General features: G+C 35.5%; 1 protein-coding gene across 1 annotated transcript in view; it reads left to right on the top strand.

The window, feature by feature from the left end:
• LOC150091803 (protein ECT2-like) overlaps nucleotides 1-18,735 on the top strand; it is a 76,657-nt gene that overhangs the window by 43,557 nt on the left and 14,365 nt on the right. The window contains exons 12-14 of the mRNA XM_090369793.1: nucleotides 595-754; nucleotides 9,882-10,033; nucleotides 17,711-17,796. Coding sequence (XP_090225919.1) covers nucleotides 595-754; nucleotides 9,882-10,033; nucleotides 17,711-17,796 — 398 coding nt within the window. The remainder of the gene's footprint in view (nucleotides 1-594; nucleotides 755-9,881; nucleotides 10,034-17,710; nucleotides 17,797-18,735) is intronic.

Here is an 18,735-nt window from a genome sequence, read left to right as displayed (position 1 = left end):
TGACAGACTCAGTATTTCATCTGACAATCTTTATCTTCTTTTCTTGCTAATATCAATCAGTGACTTGAATGGCACTCATCTTTAACACAACTCATCCAGAAGTAAAAGTTGTATGCCACTTAGCAACAATGGATTATGGTGATGCAGAGTTTCCTAGTGTTATCAGCACAGAACTCGATTGCAGATATGCCTTTTAAGAGGTATGGCTTACAAAAATTCCTGCAAAACACAAATTATAGTTTGTACAGTGGTAGCATTATATAAGGATGTATCTATTGAATCATAGTTCCTACACAAAATTCCAGAACTGTCTAAATAATATATCTAGGTCATTCTGTGAACTTAATGAACCATCCTCGTATGTGTTCCAAAGTACTTAAGTGTCCAAACTTCAGATGACACAAGCAGAGTGGTTAAAAAAAAAAAATATATATATATATATTTAAAATAGATAAAAATATATAGTTCATATAATTTCATAGATACTGCTGTTTTGTGAAGGCTGTGAAATATAGCTTTACTCATTGCTTCTGAACTTTTTGAAATGTCATAATGTGAAACAGAATTTAATACAGCAATTCATTAATTTTACAGATTTGTAAAAGACGGACAAAAGTGCCAACTAACCTTAAAAGCCCTGGAGTTGTTAGTTTATCTTCAGGTTTACCACGTGCTAATCAAAAGCCTTTCAAACATCTAGAATTAGTCCATTTATCTCATATCAAAAGGGTGGTTGATGTGAAAGAGACAGAAGGTAAGCACATTTCCTAATTTGCACTTGTATCTTGTTATTTTCATGATATTTACTGATAGTATAACCAGTTCAATGTGTGCATTACCTGCATTCACAAAGAAAGTTAAAAAAATTTATTTCTTCCTTATTAGAAGGTATTATTGCAAATGCATTAGTACTGAGGGTTTCTGTCTGTTTCTGGACATAACTGTGTTTCTGGACACAATGTTCAAAAATTGCAGAATTAAAGTAAAAAATCATGCATATTACATTAAATAAAATAAATTTGATGGCATAAGGTAAAAGGTCTATTTATGATTATTATAAAAGGACTACTATAGGAACTGAAATTATAAAGAAGTGGGATTATCAGAACTAGATTGGTGTCATATCAAAACAGCAGGTATCAGAGACACTAAGAGGATGAATACAGGGAAGCTACACGTAAACTAATTATAGTACAGACACACTAATCATTCACAAAAATAATGTATTGAAGGCTTTAAAATAAATCCTGTGCAGATTGCTGATAAACTGCAACATAAAGGTTGCAAATAATTTACTGAAGTTGTGCAATGACCCTTCTGTGGCAGTCAATACAATTGATGTAGTATTCATGGTTTCTGGTCACCCCTACCTACCAAATGACACTAATTTCGGAATTATAGAAAAGTTTAGTAAGAAAAATTCACTGATATATGGCCCTGACAATTGAATTAATATAATAAAAAAAAATTAAAAGAAAAAAGACCCACCATTTAAAGTAGTTGAACTTAAGCACAATGATTTTTTGTCATCAGAGCCTCTAGAAAAGACTATACTCAACAGAAAAAAAAAAAAAAAAAAAAAAAACACATTAGCAAGGAACCTGTCAATTGGCTTAACTTTCAACTGCTGCAGTTTAAAAGAGGGTGCCCCTTCTCAATATTTTAAAAAAACTCATCAAGCGATTTAATGCTATTTGAAGAAATTGACGTACAGAAGGGGAAAATTGGTAGACCTCTGTCTTCATTGTTGCAAGTTAACAAAACCAACTGTATAAAGAGACCAATGGCCTGTAACAAGTGCAAAGAAAACAGACATGATTTCGTTATTGCCTTATTCCTTCTTGTCACCATAGTTTCTACAAAAGGTTGTCGGTGGAAAGGAACACTGGATATGCTGAAGTTACCATGAATATATGTATGGCTAATAAAAGTACCCACTTTTATCCTTTTTTTTTTTTGGGTGGGGCAAAAGAAATAGTGATTTTAATTTCAGTAATACATTATTTGTTTAAATAAAACCTACTGGTAAAAGAAAAAGTGATATTACTCATTCATTCAATCCTAAATAATAAAAATAGTTAGTAATAGGACTTTGTATTTTATGGGAGTGGAAAAATATTCGAGTTAAAGTGAGCAAGTTCATTTTTTTGTTTAAACCTAAATTTTAAGGATAAACATTTCAAATTCCTAGGAAATTCAAAGACAGAAGATATAACTATTTTCAAACAAATATTGACATAATTTATTTAAATTTATCTAACAATGAATTTTATTGGCTCATATGCAAAAGTTGATTTTCTTCAATACTATTTGAAAGTGACTTGGTTCACTATCCTTCTCATACACTTATATATTTGTTGGAAAGGATGCAGGGAAGAGCAACAAAGTTAACTGGGGACACAAAAGGACATTCTTACCAAGGAAAACTAAGATTCTGTAAATTACAATCTCAGGAAACCAGGCAGCTGCAAGGTGACTTAATTGAAGTGTATAATGCGTTAAAAAGATTAAGTAAACTACATGATAATGGCATCTTTACTCTTTCCCAGATGGCATGCATAAGGAACAAATTTAAATTGGAAAAGGTCCAGAAAAGTTGCAGAAGAGTTTTGCAGAAATTGCAGTCAGCTAGAGTTGTTGAAATAATTATTAAAATAAATATTATTAATGTTGTAGAAATGGATAGTTTAAATAAATTTAAACATCTGGACAAATTAGCTTTTTTTTTTTTTTTTTGGCTGATGCTGTATGAGCTTGCTTCCTTGCATAATGTTATTAATACTACAAAATTGGAACATGCTAATAATTTTGTGTGTCCAGGAACGGTTTTAGTAATAAACACTGGAGTAAGTAAAGCAGGAAGTGTATGAAGTTCACTTAAATTCAGTTGGAGCAGAAGAGAAATTTGGACAAAGCAAATTAGTTGTTAAAAGCAGTTTAAGTCTGTTTTAATCTGTGGAACTGAGATCTTGTTGATAAATAAAGTAATTTATAAAAAAGTGAATTTACTAACAGATGGAAGCAGTGGCAAGGCAATATTAAAACTGATAAAATTAAGCCTTTCATTGAAATGTTCTTGCATAACTAATATCCAATCAAAGGTAAGTGAGAGAAACTTAAGATGGTATGGACAGGGTCTCAAACTGAAGAATTTTATTTGGCTATAACTCCCTTCTCCCCCCCCCCCAGACAAAGTACCATTTCTGCAGTTATTGAAAACGAAATCCTTGATTGCACAACAGAGGGGTTGTTGTGGAACTGTATTTTACAAATAGCTGTTCCGTTATAGGCGTACAAAGTGTTGCACGTTGAATTTTCAATATGCAACAACTTGCTGCCTCTAATAAATTATTTGACAGCATATTGCATAATTTCATTTGGGAAACAAACTATGATCTGGGCATCCTCAAACAAGCTGAGGTTGAGGTGGTCATGAAAGAATTGAGCAAGGTCTACTACATCAGTCTGACAATGCAGCCAAAAGTTCCATATGTGAAATTTTATAAGAGGGTATCCACCTCTACCCAAATAAAATTCAAATTGCTCAAGAAATTAAAACATAACATCACAGGTGGTTGTGTGTTAAAGTAATTTTGTATTTATGTATTGAAAATGAAATTTCCATTAGAAATTGAGTGATGAGATTTATTTTCATTTTAATGGTTGTTGAAGAACCAATTTTTGTGTGAGGTCCAAGAATCTATTCAGACTTGCCCAGAAATCTGTACACCATATAAAAATAGCTATTTGGTGCAGCATAACAGCCACCATTGATGGCTAATATTCTTTTTGAAAATTCTTCAGATTAAGCAATTACAATTAGTGGAGAGAAATATAGTGCATGAGATTTTTCACACTAGTCATAGTTCAGAACGTGATTTCAGCAAGACAGGGCCATGGTGCACACTTAGAGGGAAGCAATGATTTTGTGGGAATTATTCCTTGGGAATCTCATTTTGCAGCTTGGTGACATTAATATTCCACCAGTTTCTTCCACTTTGAGCTCCCTGAATGTACACATACTAGTGTGGGTATGTTGGCCCTGATTATGAAAAATTTCTTCATCAGGACAGAAATATTCACAGAAAAATGGAGGCCATTATAGTGACATAATTTTACATTCATAATTTGTAATCATAATGAAAATAAATAAGTTTAAAAAGCTTTTCATTTGATCTTTGAACACAAAAGTTATAGCCACATTAAATCTCTTCAAAGACTTTTGGGGTATTTATTAGATAGAATGGGAAAAGGGAGATTAGCTGAACAATATTCAATGAATGATAAGCCCAGATATACACCAACAGGAAAATGTACTGGTGTTGTGAAGAAAGCTCTACCAGTGGTTCCCAAACTACAGAGATCTACGGACCCTTTCAAAAATCAAATGTTCTTGCATAACTAATATCCAATAAAAGGTAAGTGAAGGAAACTTATGCATATACAGGCAGTTCTCGCTTTGAATTCCTGGGTTTGAGTTTTTTTTTTTTTTTTCAGGTATCAACAAAATCGTAAATATGAACATTAATTTCAAAAAATGAATGTTAAACATTCATAAATACCGCATTTCAAACCATGCACGTAGCTATACAATACAGTGTACCTCGCTTTACAATATTAATCTGATAACAATCATATCGCGAAAATATCGTAAAGTGAACCCAATAACACTTTTTTTTTTGGTAATTCATTCCATGACCTCGGAAGTTCAAATTTTCGCTATATAACTCCCTAAAAGGTTGTTTCTATAGTGTAAATTGTATTAGTTACCAATTTTCAAATCATTAAACGCACTACACTTTCATCGTTATCATATGTTATAAGAACTAATTTTGAACGGTTTTGTGATATTATTCTAAAGCACATTTCTAGAAGTTACGACCATAAAATAATTTGCACTTTCCGGTTTATTTGGCTATTTTCTGTTACTGCAAGCAATTATAAACGGGTAGTAAACTCGATGTTATTGCATTTGTGAAAATACTGATAGCTGGAATTATGTGGGCTTTTACATTATTATAGTGAAATGTGTTTGCCCTTTACTGAAATCTTCAATCGTATAAAAAAAAACAAATAAATTTTCAGAATCTTCTCTTGATCCTTTTTTTTTTTTTTAGCTTCGTAAACTTGATACTCCGCGCAAATCGTGTTAGTTGCAATTTGTGCGTTCCGTTAAAAAATGCTTATGCATGCTATTGAAATGTATAAAGAAAAGAGAAGATTATCTTGTAAAAAACGTCCCTTGAAGCATTTCTGAAAAAGACTACTCCTTGTGCAACAAACAGTGCCAAGCCAATAATGAGTGATCAATGAGTATGCATTTAGTCGATGATGATGAAGAATAAACATTCTTTAACATTTGTAAGTCATAAATAATTTCTCTATTATTATAATTTGCTTGATTTTACAGGCTATGTTTTCATTTCTTTGGATAAATCAATCGTTTAAACACAAACTAATTAGCTAACTAATTTCATTGTTGATAACGTAACCCCTATTTTTAACATTATATTTATGGGAAATAAATTCCCACTTTACAAGCGCGCAGTAGGAACAAATTAACTCGGAAAATCGAGAACTACCTGTGCGTGCATGTATATATATACTGGGTTTTCTGAAAAGAAAATTTAAAGTTTTGTGTTTAAATCAACTCAACTTTATTCTTATTTTAACATAAATATATAATAATAACTTTATTTATAATCAATTTGCTATACATAGGACAAATAATCTCACCAGTTCCAGAGGGTCTGTTTCGTGGACCCCTGGAACTAGTCTATGGACCTTCAGGGATCTGAAGACCCCAGTTTGGGAAATGCTGCATTAGAGGAAAGAGAACTTACTCTGGTGAGAGCTAAAGATCTAACAGAAAGTGCAGTAGAACATAGGAAAACAATGAATGGAAAGCTGAGAGTTCAGGACTGATATGTACTTTGCTAATGCCCTGTATAACAGTGTTCTTTGAAGCCAATGATAAATGAACGGTTTTTTTATTTTTGCTATTGTTCTGCATATGACTTTTAGCACTAGTAGAGGCCTACGATGCAAGAAAGCAAGTTATGTAGCATCAGCCAAAAAAAAAAAAAAAGCTCCCATTTCACCCCTCCATTCATTCCAAATACCTGTCCAGCTCAGCCTTAAATTTATTTAGGCTATCAACTTCCACAACAAAAGATGGAAGTCTGTTCCACCAATCAACTACCCGCTGGCTGAAGGCAAACTTCAGCACATCTATCGTACAACTGTCTTTCCTCAATCTGAATCTGTGTCCCCTCAGGTATTCAAGAGGAAGAATACCATCAGCATTGAGCATGCTCAAACCATTCAAGGCTTTATACACCTCAATCAGATTACCTCGCAGGTGCCTAGTGTCCAGACAATGTAATCTGCAAAACTTAAGCCTTTCTTCGTAAGAGAAACCCTTCGTTCCATTCACTAATCTTGTTGCCCTTCTGTGTACTCGTTTCAACAGCTCTACATCCTTCTTAAAATGAGTCCAGACCTGTATAGAGTACTCAAGTGTGGCCTGACCATTGCCTTATACAAGGGGATAATCACTTCCTTATCCCTTCTATATAAAGTCCTGTATATCATTGACAAGACACCATGAGCTACTGTTGCAGACCTTCTGCACTGCTCAGAAAACTTCATATCTGCCTGCACAGTTACCCCCAGGTCCTTTTCATTCTCTACCACTGTCAGTAGTACCACAGAGTTGATACGTTACTCTGGGGTTACTGCTTCCCATATATAGTACTTTACATTTGTCAATGTTAAACTTCATTTGCCACCTACCAGCCCATCTGCTCAACTTTTCTAGATCGCGTTGCAGCAGCGTACTGTCATTAGTATCCTTAACAATCCTGCCAACCTTCGTCTGCAAACTTGGACATTAGGCCTGATATATCATCATCAATATCATTTATGAATACAGAAAACAATGGACCCAAAACTGAACCCTGACAGACTCCACTAATAAGATTATACAAGGGTCCACGAAGAACAGTGTCCATTGATTACCACTCTGTCTTCTCCCACTCAACCATCCCTTTATCCAAAGCAGCAATTTGTCTCCAATGCCACATTGCTCCAATTTGTGTAGCAGTCTTCCATGTACAACAGTATCAAAAGCCCTTCTAAGATCCAAATATATGATATCAAAGTTATTCCCTGCATCCAGTTCCTTTATGATTAGAGGAATTAGAGGATTAGAGTTCGCCATCATAGTATCCAATCAAATTGGTCAGACAAAACTTCCCCTTAAAAAAAACATGCTGTGTCCGAGCTATAAATGAAGTCTTGTCTAGATGATCCTGCAGTGCTTCTTTAACCAGTGCCTCCATTAACTTCCCTGGAACAGAAGTTAAACTAACAAGTCTATAATTACTTGTCACCTATGATCCTCCTTTGTGAATTAGGGTCACATTTGTACATCTCCAGTCCATGGGTACCTCCCCCGAATCCAAGCAAGCTCTCATAATTATGGCTCAGGGTTTGCTTACTTCTTTTTCTGCCTCCTTTAATATAACTGGATAGATCTCATCCACCTGGGTGCCTTTTTTATGTTTATCTTCAAATATTTATCCTCCACTTTCCTCTCAAAATCATCTAGCTCACTGCCAGAGTTTAATTCACCTCTGGGATTCCCCTCCCTGAATAACTCCTCGTGTGAATGTAGATGCAAAATACTCATTTGAACCATCAATATCCAGTAGACTAATCTGATTCATCCCTTTCCTTCTAGAGTTTACATGGGTAAAGAACTCTTTGCTGTTTTTCTTTGCATCCCTTGCCAAAGATTTCTCGTAATCTGCCTTTGCCTGCCTAACCTCCTTTGTAACTTTGTTACAGATCAACTTATATCTATCATAGGCTTCTGTGTCACGTGTTAATTTATATGTATCCCATGCATTTTTCTTCTCTGCCACATGTCTCATTAGTTCATCTGACACCCATTTAGGCCTAAACCTTGAAAAATCTTAGTTAGTATGTAAAACCTATTAGCTTCCAAGATTAATTTTTTGAATGCCTCCCATTTTGAATTTGCAGTTGGTAATATCATCCGGAAACTTTGCTCTAGAGACTAAACATGGGTTTCACCACTTCAAGCCTCCAATAAGCAAAGTGGTGGTATTTCACCGGTTGATGAAAGTCATCTACCACCTACAAACTGCAGTTTAGTGTCCCGAGTCATGTTCAGCTCGCAAGTTACCACCTACTCTAATCTGTAATCTGGGAAAACAGTTATTTGAACACATTTTCAGAAAGAATAAACAATTTCCTGAATTTGATTATAAAAATAAAAGTGAGTAATTATCAAAACAATAATGGAAATAGGTAATAATTATTAATTTTTAATTAATATTAACATTGAAGTTTTGTATAACCTAAAAAAAAAATAATATGGCCGAGATTAATATGTACATTACTGTATTATTATTTGTCCGGTCCATGAAATCTGTTATATCGGGGTCCATTAAATCGAGGGTTTACTGTACCAGGTTAGCTATCGCAGAAATTGGAAACTCAGATTGCAAATCAGTGATCACAAAGGACACAATCAGTGTTGAGATACATGATTATAAATATAGGTAGCTCCCAACTTTACGAGTTAATTCATTCCTAGCGTGTGCTCGTAAAGTGGGAATTTATTTCCCATAGACAATGTAAAAATAGGAGTTGTGTTATTAACAATGAAATTAGTTAGCTAATTAGTTTGTTTATGCAATGATTGATTTATCCAAAGAAATGAAAACCGTAAAATCAAGCAAATTATAATAATAGAGAAATCATTTGACTTACAAATCTTAATGTTTAGTCTTCACCATCATCACTGACTAAATGTACACTCGTTGAATACTTGTTATTGGCTCGGCACTCGTTGGTTTGTTGCACAAGGAGTCGTCTTCTTCAGAAATGCTTCAAGGCGTTTATTTCCAAGATAATCTTCCCTTTTCTTTTTAAATTTCAATAGCATGCATAAGCATGTTTTTTAATGGAATGCACAAATTTGAACTAACACGATTTGCGCAAAGTAACAAGTTTACGAAGCTTAAAAAAAGGAATGAAGAGAGGGTTCTGAAAATTTTTGTTTTTTATATGATTGAAGATTTCAGTAAAGGGGAAACACATTTCACCATAATAGCCTAAAAAACCACACAATTCCAGCTATCAGTAGTTTCGCAAATGCAATAACATCGAGTTTAGTACCCGTTTATAATTGATTGCACTAACAGAAAAGCCCAATAAACCGGAAGGTGCAAATTGTTTTATGGTCGTGACCTCCAGAAATGTGCTTTAGAAAAATATCACAAAATCGTTCAAAATTGGTTCTTACAACAGAACATATGATAATGATGAAAGTGTAGTGCATTTTAGTGATTTGAATTGGTAACTAATACAATTTGCACTTTAAAATCGACATTTTAGAGAGTTATCTAGAAAAAATTTAAACTTCCAAGGCTGTGGAACGAATTACCAAAAAACAATGTGTTATTGGGTTCACATTACGATATTTTCACAATACGGCGGTGTCTCTGGAATGGATTAATATTGTAAAGCGGGATATGCTGTATTGTATAGCTACATGCGTGGTTTGAAATGCAATATTTATGAATGTTTTAACATTAATTTTTTGCAATTAACGTTTGTATTTTCGATTTTGTTGATACTTGGAAAAAAAACAAACCGGGAACTACCTGTAAATGAAAAAGCAAAAAAATGGCTTTTACTTTTTTTAAGTGAATGAAATAATGATTTTTGATAAGTGCCTGAAGACTTTTTTTATATATAATTATCCATGCAACTTCTGGCTAATATAATATCATATAGTTTTCAAAATGTATATTTTAAAAATTGACTCTTTATATTTATTCTTTCAGAGTGCAGGAACTTGTTTGCCCTTGTTATTCGGTCTAACCAAGAACTCAAGGAGCGACTGTACACATTTTGTCTCATTGGAGACATTAAGAAGGTTCCATTTTTGAAGTTGTTGAGTCGACGTATGGCTATCACTGTTTGTAGAGCAGATGCAGTAAGTATACTTAACCCAAGTCTGTAGTACTGTTGTTTCTGTGCTCTTTTTATTCAGCCCTAATGTTGTGTAGTTCATTCCATAGATACTGCAGGATATGAAGATTTATCTTTGTTAATCAGTAATTTATATAAGGCTAATACTTAAAGTACAATGAAAAATGTGCATCATGTAGCAGTGATAAATATTTTTACTGCATCATTGATGTGTTTGTGTTGACCAGTGATGAGCTGTTCAGTGCTGCAGACACTATCCTCATTCAAGACATGGTGTACTATTCATCCCTACCAGTATATCCCTTCATTCAGTAAATGTAATAATTGTTGGTGTAGGCTTTGAAAGGTACAGTTGAAACGTGTTTTTCACTGAAGATCAATGTTTTTGATTCCTTGTGAACACGTGGCACTATTTTCAATTTAACACAAATCCACGATACGCCTTGTAACTTTACTGCAAATTGTTTGGACATATATAGTATTTTTTAAAAAGTTCTCTGGATTGCACTTAAAATCAGAGATGATAAAAAAAAAAAAAAACAAGGAGCCAGAGGCACCACCACCTAAGATCACAGAGGCACTTGCTAGTTTCCAAACTGGACTTAAATTTCTTGAAACAGAAAAGGTAGATTCCCTCTCAATTTTGCATTTAAAACAACTTAATGAAATTGTTAAAATGAAACAGTCAACCCTTGATACAGTTTTTTTAAAAAAATGAAAGACAGTAGTTGAAAGAACACAGGGTATATTGTTTTCCTTTCTCTCCCCAATTTTTGACCTTTTGTTAATTTCAAAACACGAACGTAATAGTCAATACAATCATGTCGAAAAGAAGTTTTTGTGAGTATTGATTTGTTTTTGGGAAAAAAGGTGTGTGTTTATCATGTTTATGTATATTTAACAACGTGAATATTGGTTTTTTAAATACTTTATTGTACAGTGCATCAATAAAATATTGAAATAACACAATTGCATATTATTTCCATTATTATTCTTTGCATGATTTTTCTTAGATGTAGTATTTATTGCACAAAAAAAAAAAAAAAAAAAAAAAAAAAAAAGACGGAACAAAACTGATAGTGTGTATGAAGTTTGAATGCCGAAAAATGGTTAGAATTTTCTAATGCAATCCCGCTTATCATGATGTGATGCTTTGGATCCCAGGCACTGCATTATAACAATGATTGATTTTTCCAAAGAAATGAAAACGTAGCCTGTAAAATCAAGCAAATTATAATAACAGAGAAATTATTTGACTTAAAAATCTTAAAGAATGTTTATTCTTCACCATCATCGACTAAATAAACACTCGTTGATCACTCATTATTGGCTTGGCACTCGTTGGTTTGTTGCACAAGGAGTTGTCTTCTTCAGAAATGCTTCGGGGCATTTATTTCCAAGATAATCTTCTCTTTTCTTTTTAAATTTCAATAGCATGCATAAGCATTTTTTAATGGAACGTACAAATTGCTACTAACATGATTTGCACCGCCAGGAACACTATCTTAAAGTACACGTTTCAGCTGTACTTCAAGATAGTGTTGACTTTATCCCTACTAGATTCTGTGTGTCAAACTGTTTATCTCAAAGAAATTGTGCTAAACAGTTGTCTTTGGGTTCACTTAACATTATAACATCACACATAAAAAAAGTAAAATATCAATAAATATAAAATATATAAAATAAATATAATAAATAAATAAATATATAAATAAAATAACCGACTGTAGAACAGACAACCTCATCTGATCATACATTATCCTTTGTAGATGGTATTGTGTGGTCAGATGAGATTATCTGAATGTAAGTTAATTAACAGTCCTAAACACATTCTGCGGTGGAAAGTCTACCTTTTTTTTCACTTGCCTACCATGGGACTTGCTAGCTAATCGTAAGGTTGAAGATTCTTTATTCTGGATTTTGAAGTTTATTACACTTCGTTAGTTGTCTAGCAGTGTTGAAAACCCGCACATCGTGTAATGTCCCAAAGTCATGGTGCTTACAGGAGTTAATACATTTTGAGCAAAACAGTTGGCCCACAAAACTTTAAGGGCATCCTTCAGCCAATACCCTTCATCTTATACCCATTTTAATCTTATCAGCGTGATTTTAGATGCATTTTGATTTTGTTTCCACTTTTAAAAAATTATTTTAAAATGTTTTTAGCAAAATTGACATGACTTTTTCATATACACTGGTGTTCAAAGAAAGTGAATCACCCCTTAAAATAGTAATTGTAATCTGAATAATGTAAGTATATGGCAATATTTCTTACAGATTGCATCAGATAAGACTGACATGCGTAGTTGATGACGTAATATTGCATCAGCTGTTACTTTCAGCTATATAAGCATGCTCTGCAAGAGTTGCCGTCATTCCTTGCTTGTTAGGATGGCGAGTTACGTGCAGTTGATGCCATGAAGAAAGAGTTATTGTTGCTTTACATGAGGAAGGATGTTCTTCCTGTCATATTGCTTATAGAGTGTATTGTAATCAGTCAACAGTGAGTAGATTTCTTTCCAAACTCAAGAATACTGGTTCTGCTGATTGCATCAGATAAGACTGACATGCGTAGTTGATGACGTAATATTGCATCAGCTGTTACTTTCAGCTATATAAGCATGCTCTGCAAGAGTTGCCGTCATTCCTTGCTTGTTAGGATGGCGAGTTACGTGCAGTTGATGCCATGAAGAAAGAGTTATTGTTGCTTTACATGAGGAAGGATGTTCTTCCTGTCATATTGCTTATAGAGTGTATTGTAATCAGTCAACAGTGAGTAGATTTCTTTCCAAACTCAAGAATACTGGTTCTGCTGATAGGAAAAAAGGAACCAGATACAAACAAGTCTCTACACTAAAACAGGATTGCGTTTGAAGCATTTATGCCTTAAAAATCGTAAAGCTTTTTAGTCTGAGCTGAAAAGAGAATGGGAAGAACATACAGGAGTGGTGGCAAGTGCAGTAACAGTCAGAAGATGCCTCTTCAAAAATGGACTTGTAGCCCGTCGTCCTAAGAAGAAGCTCCTCCTCCTTGCACAAAAAATGAATGAAAAATCCTGATTAATTTGTTGTAAGGAGCATGTCAAATGGACCCCCGAGTAGTGGAAGTCCCATTATTTTCTCAGATGAGAAGAAATTCAACTTGCATGGCTCTGATGGGAGACAAACGATTCACCATAGACATGGTGAAGAATACCATCAGACTGTATGGTGTCTACAGTGAAATTCCCTACCAGCCAAATGATATAGGGGTGCATTTCATATTTAGGTATTGCATTTTGTATCACCTGCAGTTTATAAAAGGTTCCATCTGGCTGCCAATGGATATCTGGCTATATTGGAAGGCAAATTGCTGCCAACCATTAGAGACCATTTCAACCTGCCAAGTAACTGCATCTTTCGGGACAACTCTGTACCTTGTCATTGGGCAAAAAGTGTAAGTAGGCACTTCTGTAGTTACTTTAGCTTCATTTCTGCATTAGCGGTCGTGTTTACATTTTTTACAGGTGAAAAAATGGTTGTAAGAACGGCCAATTAACTCTTAGCTGGCCAGATAACAGCCCGGACCTCAATCCTATAGAGAACTATTGGCATCGTGTGGAATTTGCAGTTGCCAGAAAGAAACCAAAGACCCTTCGTGAACTTCAGGAAGCCATAATTCGTGTTTGGAATCACAAACTATCAGTTGATTATCTTCAGAAATTGATCTTGTCAATGTCTCAACGGTGTGTTGCTGTCATCAGAGCCAGAGGCGGTGCAACTAAATATTAGTTTACACCTGGTGAATTTTTCATTTTGTTTTCCATTTAAGATGATAAACTGAAGCAAATTGAGGGCTTCTGATAACATTTCAGCCATAATTGTAGTGTTTACCAAAACTGTTGTATAAAGGTTGCAAATGCTCTTTTTGGAATATTTTGAGAGCACCTGTCAAAGCCGACCGGGTTAGCCAGGTGGGTAAAGTGCCTGCCTGGCAACCCAAAGGTTGCGGGTTTGAATCCCGCCTTGGGCTTGGATCAAAGTACTGCAAAAACCTTGGGAGGTGCATCATGGCCACAGAAGCTGATGTGCCAACAACTACAAAAAAAAAAAAAAAGCACCTGTCAAATATTACTTAGCGTTGCCTTAACTATTAATAAATATCTTCTGTTTATATTTCTGTTTGTTGCTGCTAGTTATTAATGTAACAAAGCATCGCAAAAAAGGGTTAGAAATGTGAAATTCATAGGTGATGCACTTTCTTTGAACACCAGTGTAACTTTATCAGTTAAAGTATTGCTATTTAATTGCTGTTAATAATTAAATTAGCATTTTAGCATTAGCATTAGTAGAGGCATTTGATGCAGGAAAGCAAGCTTATGCAGCATCAGCCAAAAAAAAAAAAAAAAAAAAGTAAAATAAATAAATAAAAAATAACCACTTCCACTTCACCCCTCTGTTCGTTCGAAATACCTGTCCAGCTGAGCCTTAAACTTATTTAGGCTATCAACTTCCACGACAAGGGATGGAAGTCTGTTCCACCTACCAACCACCCGCTGGCTAAAGGCAAATTTCCGCACATCTATCCTACATCTGTCTTTCCTCAATTTGAATTTATGCCCTCTCAGGTGATTATTCTGAGCAAGAGGAAGAATCCCATCAGCATTGAGCATGCTCAAACCATTCAAGGCTTTGTACACCTCTATCAGATCACCTCGCTGGTGCCTAGTCTCCAGACACTAATTCGCAAAACTTAAGCCTTTCTTCGTAAGAGCACCCCTTTGTTCCATTCACTAATCTTGTTGCCCTTCTCTGTACTCGTTCCAGCAGCTCTACACCCTTCTTGAAATGAGGCCTCCAGACCTGTATACAGTACTCTAGGTGTGGCCTGACCATTGCCTTTTACAAGGGAATAATCACCTCCTTATCCCTGCTAGAAAAATTCCTATATATCATTGACAATACACCATGAGCTACTCTTGCAGCCCGTCTGCACTGCTCAGAGAACTTCATATCTGCCTGCACAACCACCCCCAGGTCCCTTCCATTCTCTACCACTGTCAGTGTAGTACCACAGAGTTGATACGTTGCTCTGGGGTTGCTGTTTCCCATATGTAGCACTTTACATTTGTCAATGTTAAACTTCATTTGCCACCTCTCAGCCCATCTGCTCAACCTTTCCAGATCCTGTTGCAGAGCATAGCGTCAGTAGTGTCCTTGACAACCCTACCAACTTCGTATCGTCTGCAAACTTGGACATTAAGCTTGATATACCATCATCAATATCATTTATAAATACAGAAAACAATAAAGGACCCAATACTGAACCCTGAGGGACTCCACTAATAACATTAGTCCATGATGAGCAGTGTCCATTAATTACCACTCTCTGTCTTCTCCCCCTCAACCACCCCTTTATCCATAGCAGCAATTTGCCTCCAATGCCACACTGGTCCAAATTGTGCAGCAGTCTTCCATGTGCAACAGTATCAATAGCCTTTCTAAGATCCAAGTATATAATATCAAAGTTATTCCCTGCATCCAGTTCTTTTGTGACTGCATCATAGTATCCAATAAAATTGCTCAGGCAAGACTTTCCCTTAACAAAACCATGCTGTGTCCGAGCTATAACTGAAGTCTTGTCTAGATGATCCTGCAGTGCTTCTTTAACCAGTGCCTCCATTAATTTTCCAGGAACAGAAGTTAAACTCACAGGTCTATAATTACTTGTGTCAGCCTTTGATCCTCCCTTGTGAATTGGGGTCACATTTGCACATCTCCAGTCCATGGGTACCTCCCCTGAGTCCAAGGAAGCTCTCATAATTATGGCTAAGGGTTTGCTTACTTCCTTTGCTGCCTCCTTTAATATAACTGGATAGATCCCATCCACCCCAGGTGCCTTTCTTGTGTTTATCTTCAACAATTTCTCCTCCACTTTACTCTCAGTTATTACAAGATTCTTTAGCTTACTGCTAGAGTTGAGTACACCTCTGGCATTCCCCTCGCTGAATAACTCCTCATGTGTGAATGTCGATGCAAAATATTCATTTAGTTTGTTAGCTACCTGAGCAAATATACTTTTACAAATGACTATAGAGCTTGTCTCCTTTTTTCTATTAAGTAATATATATATATATATATATATACAGGGTGTTTCAGTTAAACGTTTCAGAACTTCTAAGAGGGGTAGGGTACATCCTGACAACTCGAAATCATATAGCAATGTGGGGTCGGAAATGCTTTCCTGAAGCGGTGTTGTACACAGAAGCACCATAAAGAAAAGAGACTGTAAGTGAGAAATCATTTTAATAATACATGAAAAGAAGCAAAAGGTACATGGATTAAAGTAAGTGTTCGAAGTTTCTTCCACGGGCTACAATGTACGCCTCACATCTCCGACGCATGGACATCCGAACATTCTGGAATACTCCAGGCAGCGTGTCCAGATACAGCAACCGGAGGATTATGCACCTCGTTTTGCTTTCGCACAGTGGTACCTTGGAAAATGTGCTACAAATCCCCTTTTTCCTGCTGAAGTGTTGTTTTCCGATGAGGCATCCTTCACAAGGGAAGGAATTTTCAACACGCATAACGACCATATCTGGGCGGTCGAGAACCCGCATGCAATACGATGTCGTGCAGCACAGATTCGATTTTCTGTCAATGTATGGGCCGGTATTATGGGAGATCACTTCATCGGACCTTACCTGTTACCGTGTCGTCTAACCGGACCTATCTACTTGATCTTTCTGCAGCAAGTATTGCCACAACTTTTGAGAGATGAACAGATTTCTGCATCGACGCAACACACAATGTGGTTCCAACACGATGGAGCCCCTGCCCATTATAGCGGAGATGTTCGTAACTACCTGGATGTCACATTTGGTCAACAGTGGATCGGACGTGGTGGTCCCGTGCGTTGGCCTGCTCGGTCACCCGACCTATCATGTCTTGATTTTTATTTCTGGGGTCATATGAAATCGCTAGTTTATGACACCCCTGTTGACAATGCTGAGGAGCTGGTTGCAAGAATCGCAGTAGCTGCCGAAGAAATTCGAAATTCGCCTGGAGTATTCCAGAATGTTCGGATGTCCATGCGTCGGAGATGTGAGCCGTGCATTGTAGCCCGTGGAAGAAACTTCGAACACTTACTTTAATCCATGTACCTTTTGCTTCTTTTCATGTATTATTAAAACGATTTCTCACTTACGGTCTCTTTTCTTTATGGTGCTTCTGTGTGCAACACCGCTTCAGGAAAGCATTTCCGACCCCACATTGCTATATGATTTCGAGTTGTCAGGATGTACCCTACCCCTCTTAGAAGTTCTGAAACGTTTAACTGAAACACCCTGTATATTTCTAATATTAAAATAAAAGCCCCTGACTGCTAAATACGGTCAATCTGCCAACTCGCACTGGACCAGCGTGGCAGATTATGGTCCATTTCCCTCAACATGGATTGTTGAGGAAGCTTCCATCATGCAGTGGGTTGATAATTGCTGCAGCTTTTTTTATCATGCTTTTTATGAATTGCATAAAAAATTTCATTGACCACACATATGAATGAACACTTAAAAAAACCAAATGAAACTGTATACTTTGTTAGTCTCATTTCCATAATTATAAATATACAAATTAATTTACATAAATACTTCCTGTAAAGAAACTAATCCCACCTTTTTTTGTTTCCCCCTCCCCCAAAGGAGAATCTGCTGACATGTCTAGAACCTGACCAGCTTGAAATTGATCCAACAGATATCACAGGAAATGCTCTAAGCAAGGCTATAAAGTAAGATATTTTCATTATTTTCAGATAAATAAAAAAAAAAAAAACAAACCACAGAACAGAACCATTCGTATTATTCTTGGAATATCTAGAATTTCTGGAAAATTCTGTGGCATTTAATAACACCATGATTTTTAAACAAATTTCTCAATTTGCTATTGTATTTTTGATTGCTGCTTTTAGTCATGTATTAGATTTATCAAAACAAAAGATCTCTAAAAGAAATATGAAATAAAATAAATAAAAGAAAGACTTAACTATAAATTCCAGTAATAAAATGAAGCTAAAAACACAAAATAAGACCACTAGCATATGACAGTATTACATTATTAATTTGGAACTATCTGACATAAATAAAAAATTCTTGCAGACACTGATCACACATAGAAATGAAACTTAGAAAAGCAAACTGAGATGGTATGTCTCACAATGTAACAGCTCAATTTACCAATGAGAGCAATGCTAAAATTGAGGAAATAAAAACATTTCATTTCTAAAATTTCTTCTAGTCATTGTTTTATACTTCATTATTTTATATTGACTTTAATTTTTTTATTCCTGAAATTTGGCGGCATTGCTTTCATTGATAAACTGTGCTGACAAAGACACCATTTCAACTGGCTCTAAGTTTTGACTTCCATGTGTGGGCAGCGTCTGCAAAAATTCCCTGTGTATCCTACCCCTGACCTCTAAAGGGTTTTAAGTTTTATCTGATGGGTTTTTCACAAATAAAAATAAATCCACAATTGTCTGTTTGGGAAGTCACCCCCTGTTCATGGTCCTTGCATACAGCTACCTCTTTTGCATTATTTCTTATGGGAAATCAGCTTTTAATTTATGTGGAACTTTACAGGAATATATCAATGTAAATTAAGAAATGATTGTACTTTATTGAGTCAACTGCAGTTGCAGCATGAATAATGTACATTTATTAATGAAATA

This window comes from Mastigoproctus giganteus, chromosome 1, assembly GCF_048544385.1.
Source record: "Mastigoproctus giganteus isolate SK-2022 chromosome 1, ASM4854438v1, whole genome shotgun sequence".
NCBI lineage: Eukaryota > Metazoa > Arthropoda > Arachnida > Uropygi > Thelyphonidae > Mastigoproctus > Mastigoproctus giganteus.
Note: the sequence above shows the minus strand (reverse complement) of the source record. Positions and strands in the feature narration are given on the sequence as shown.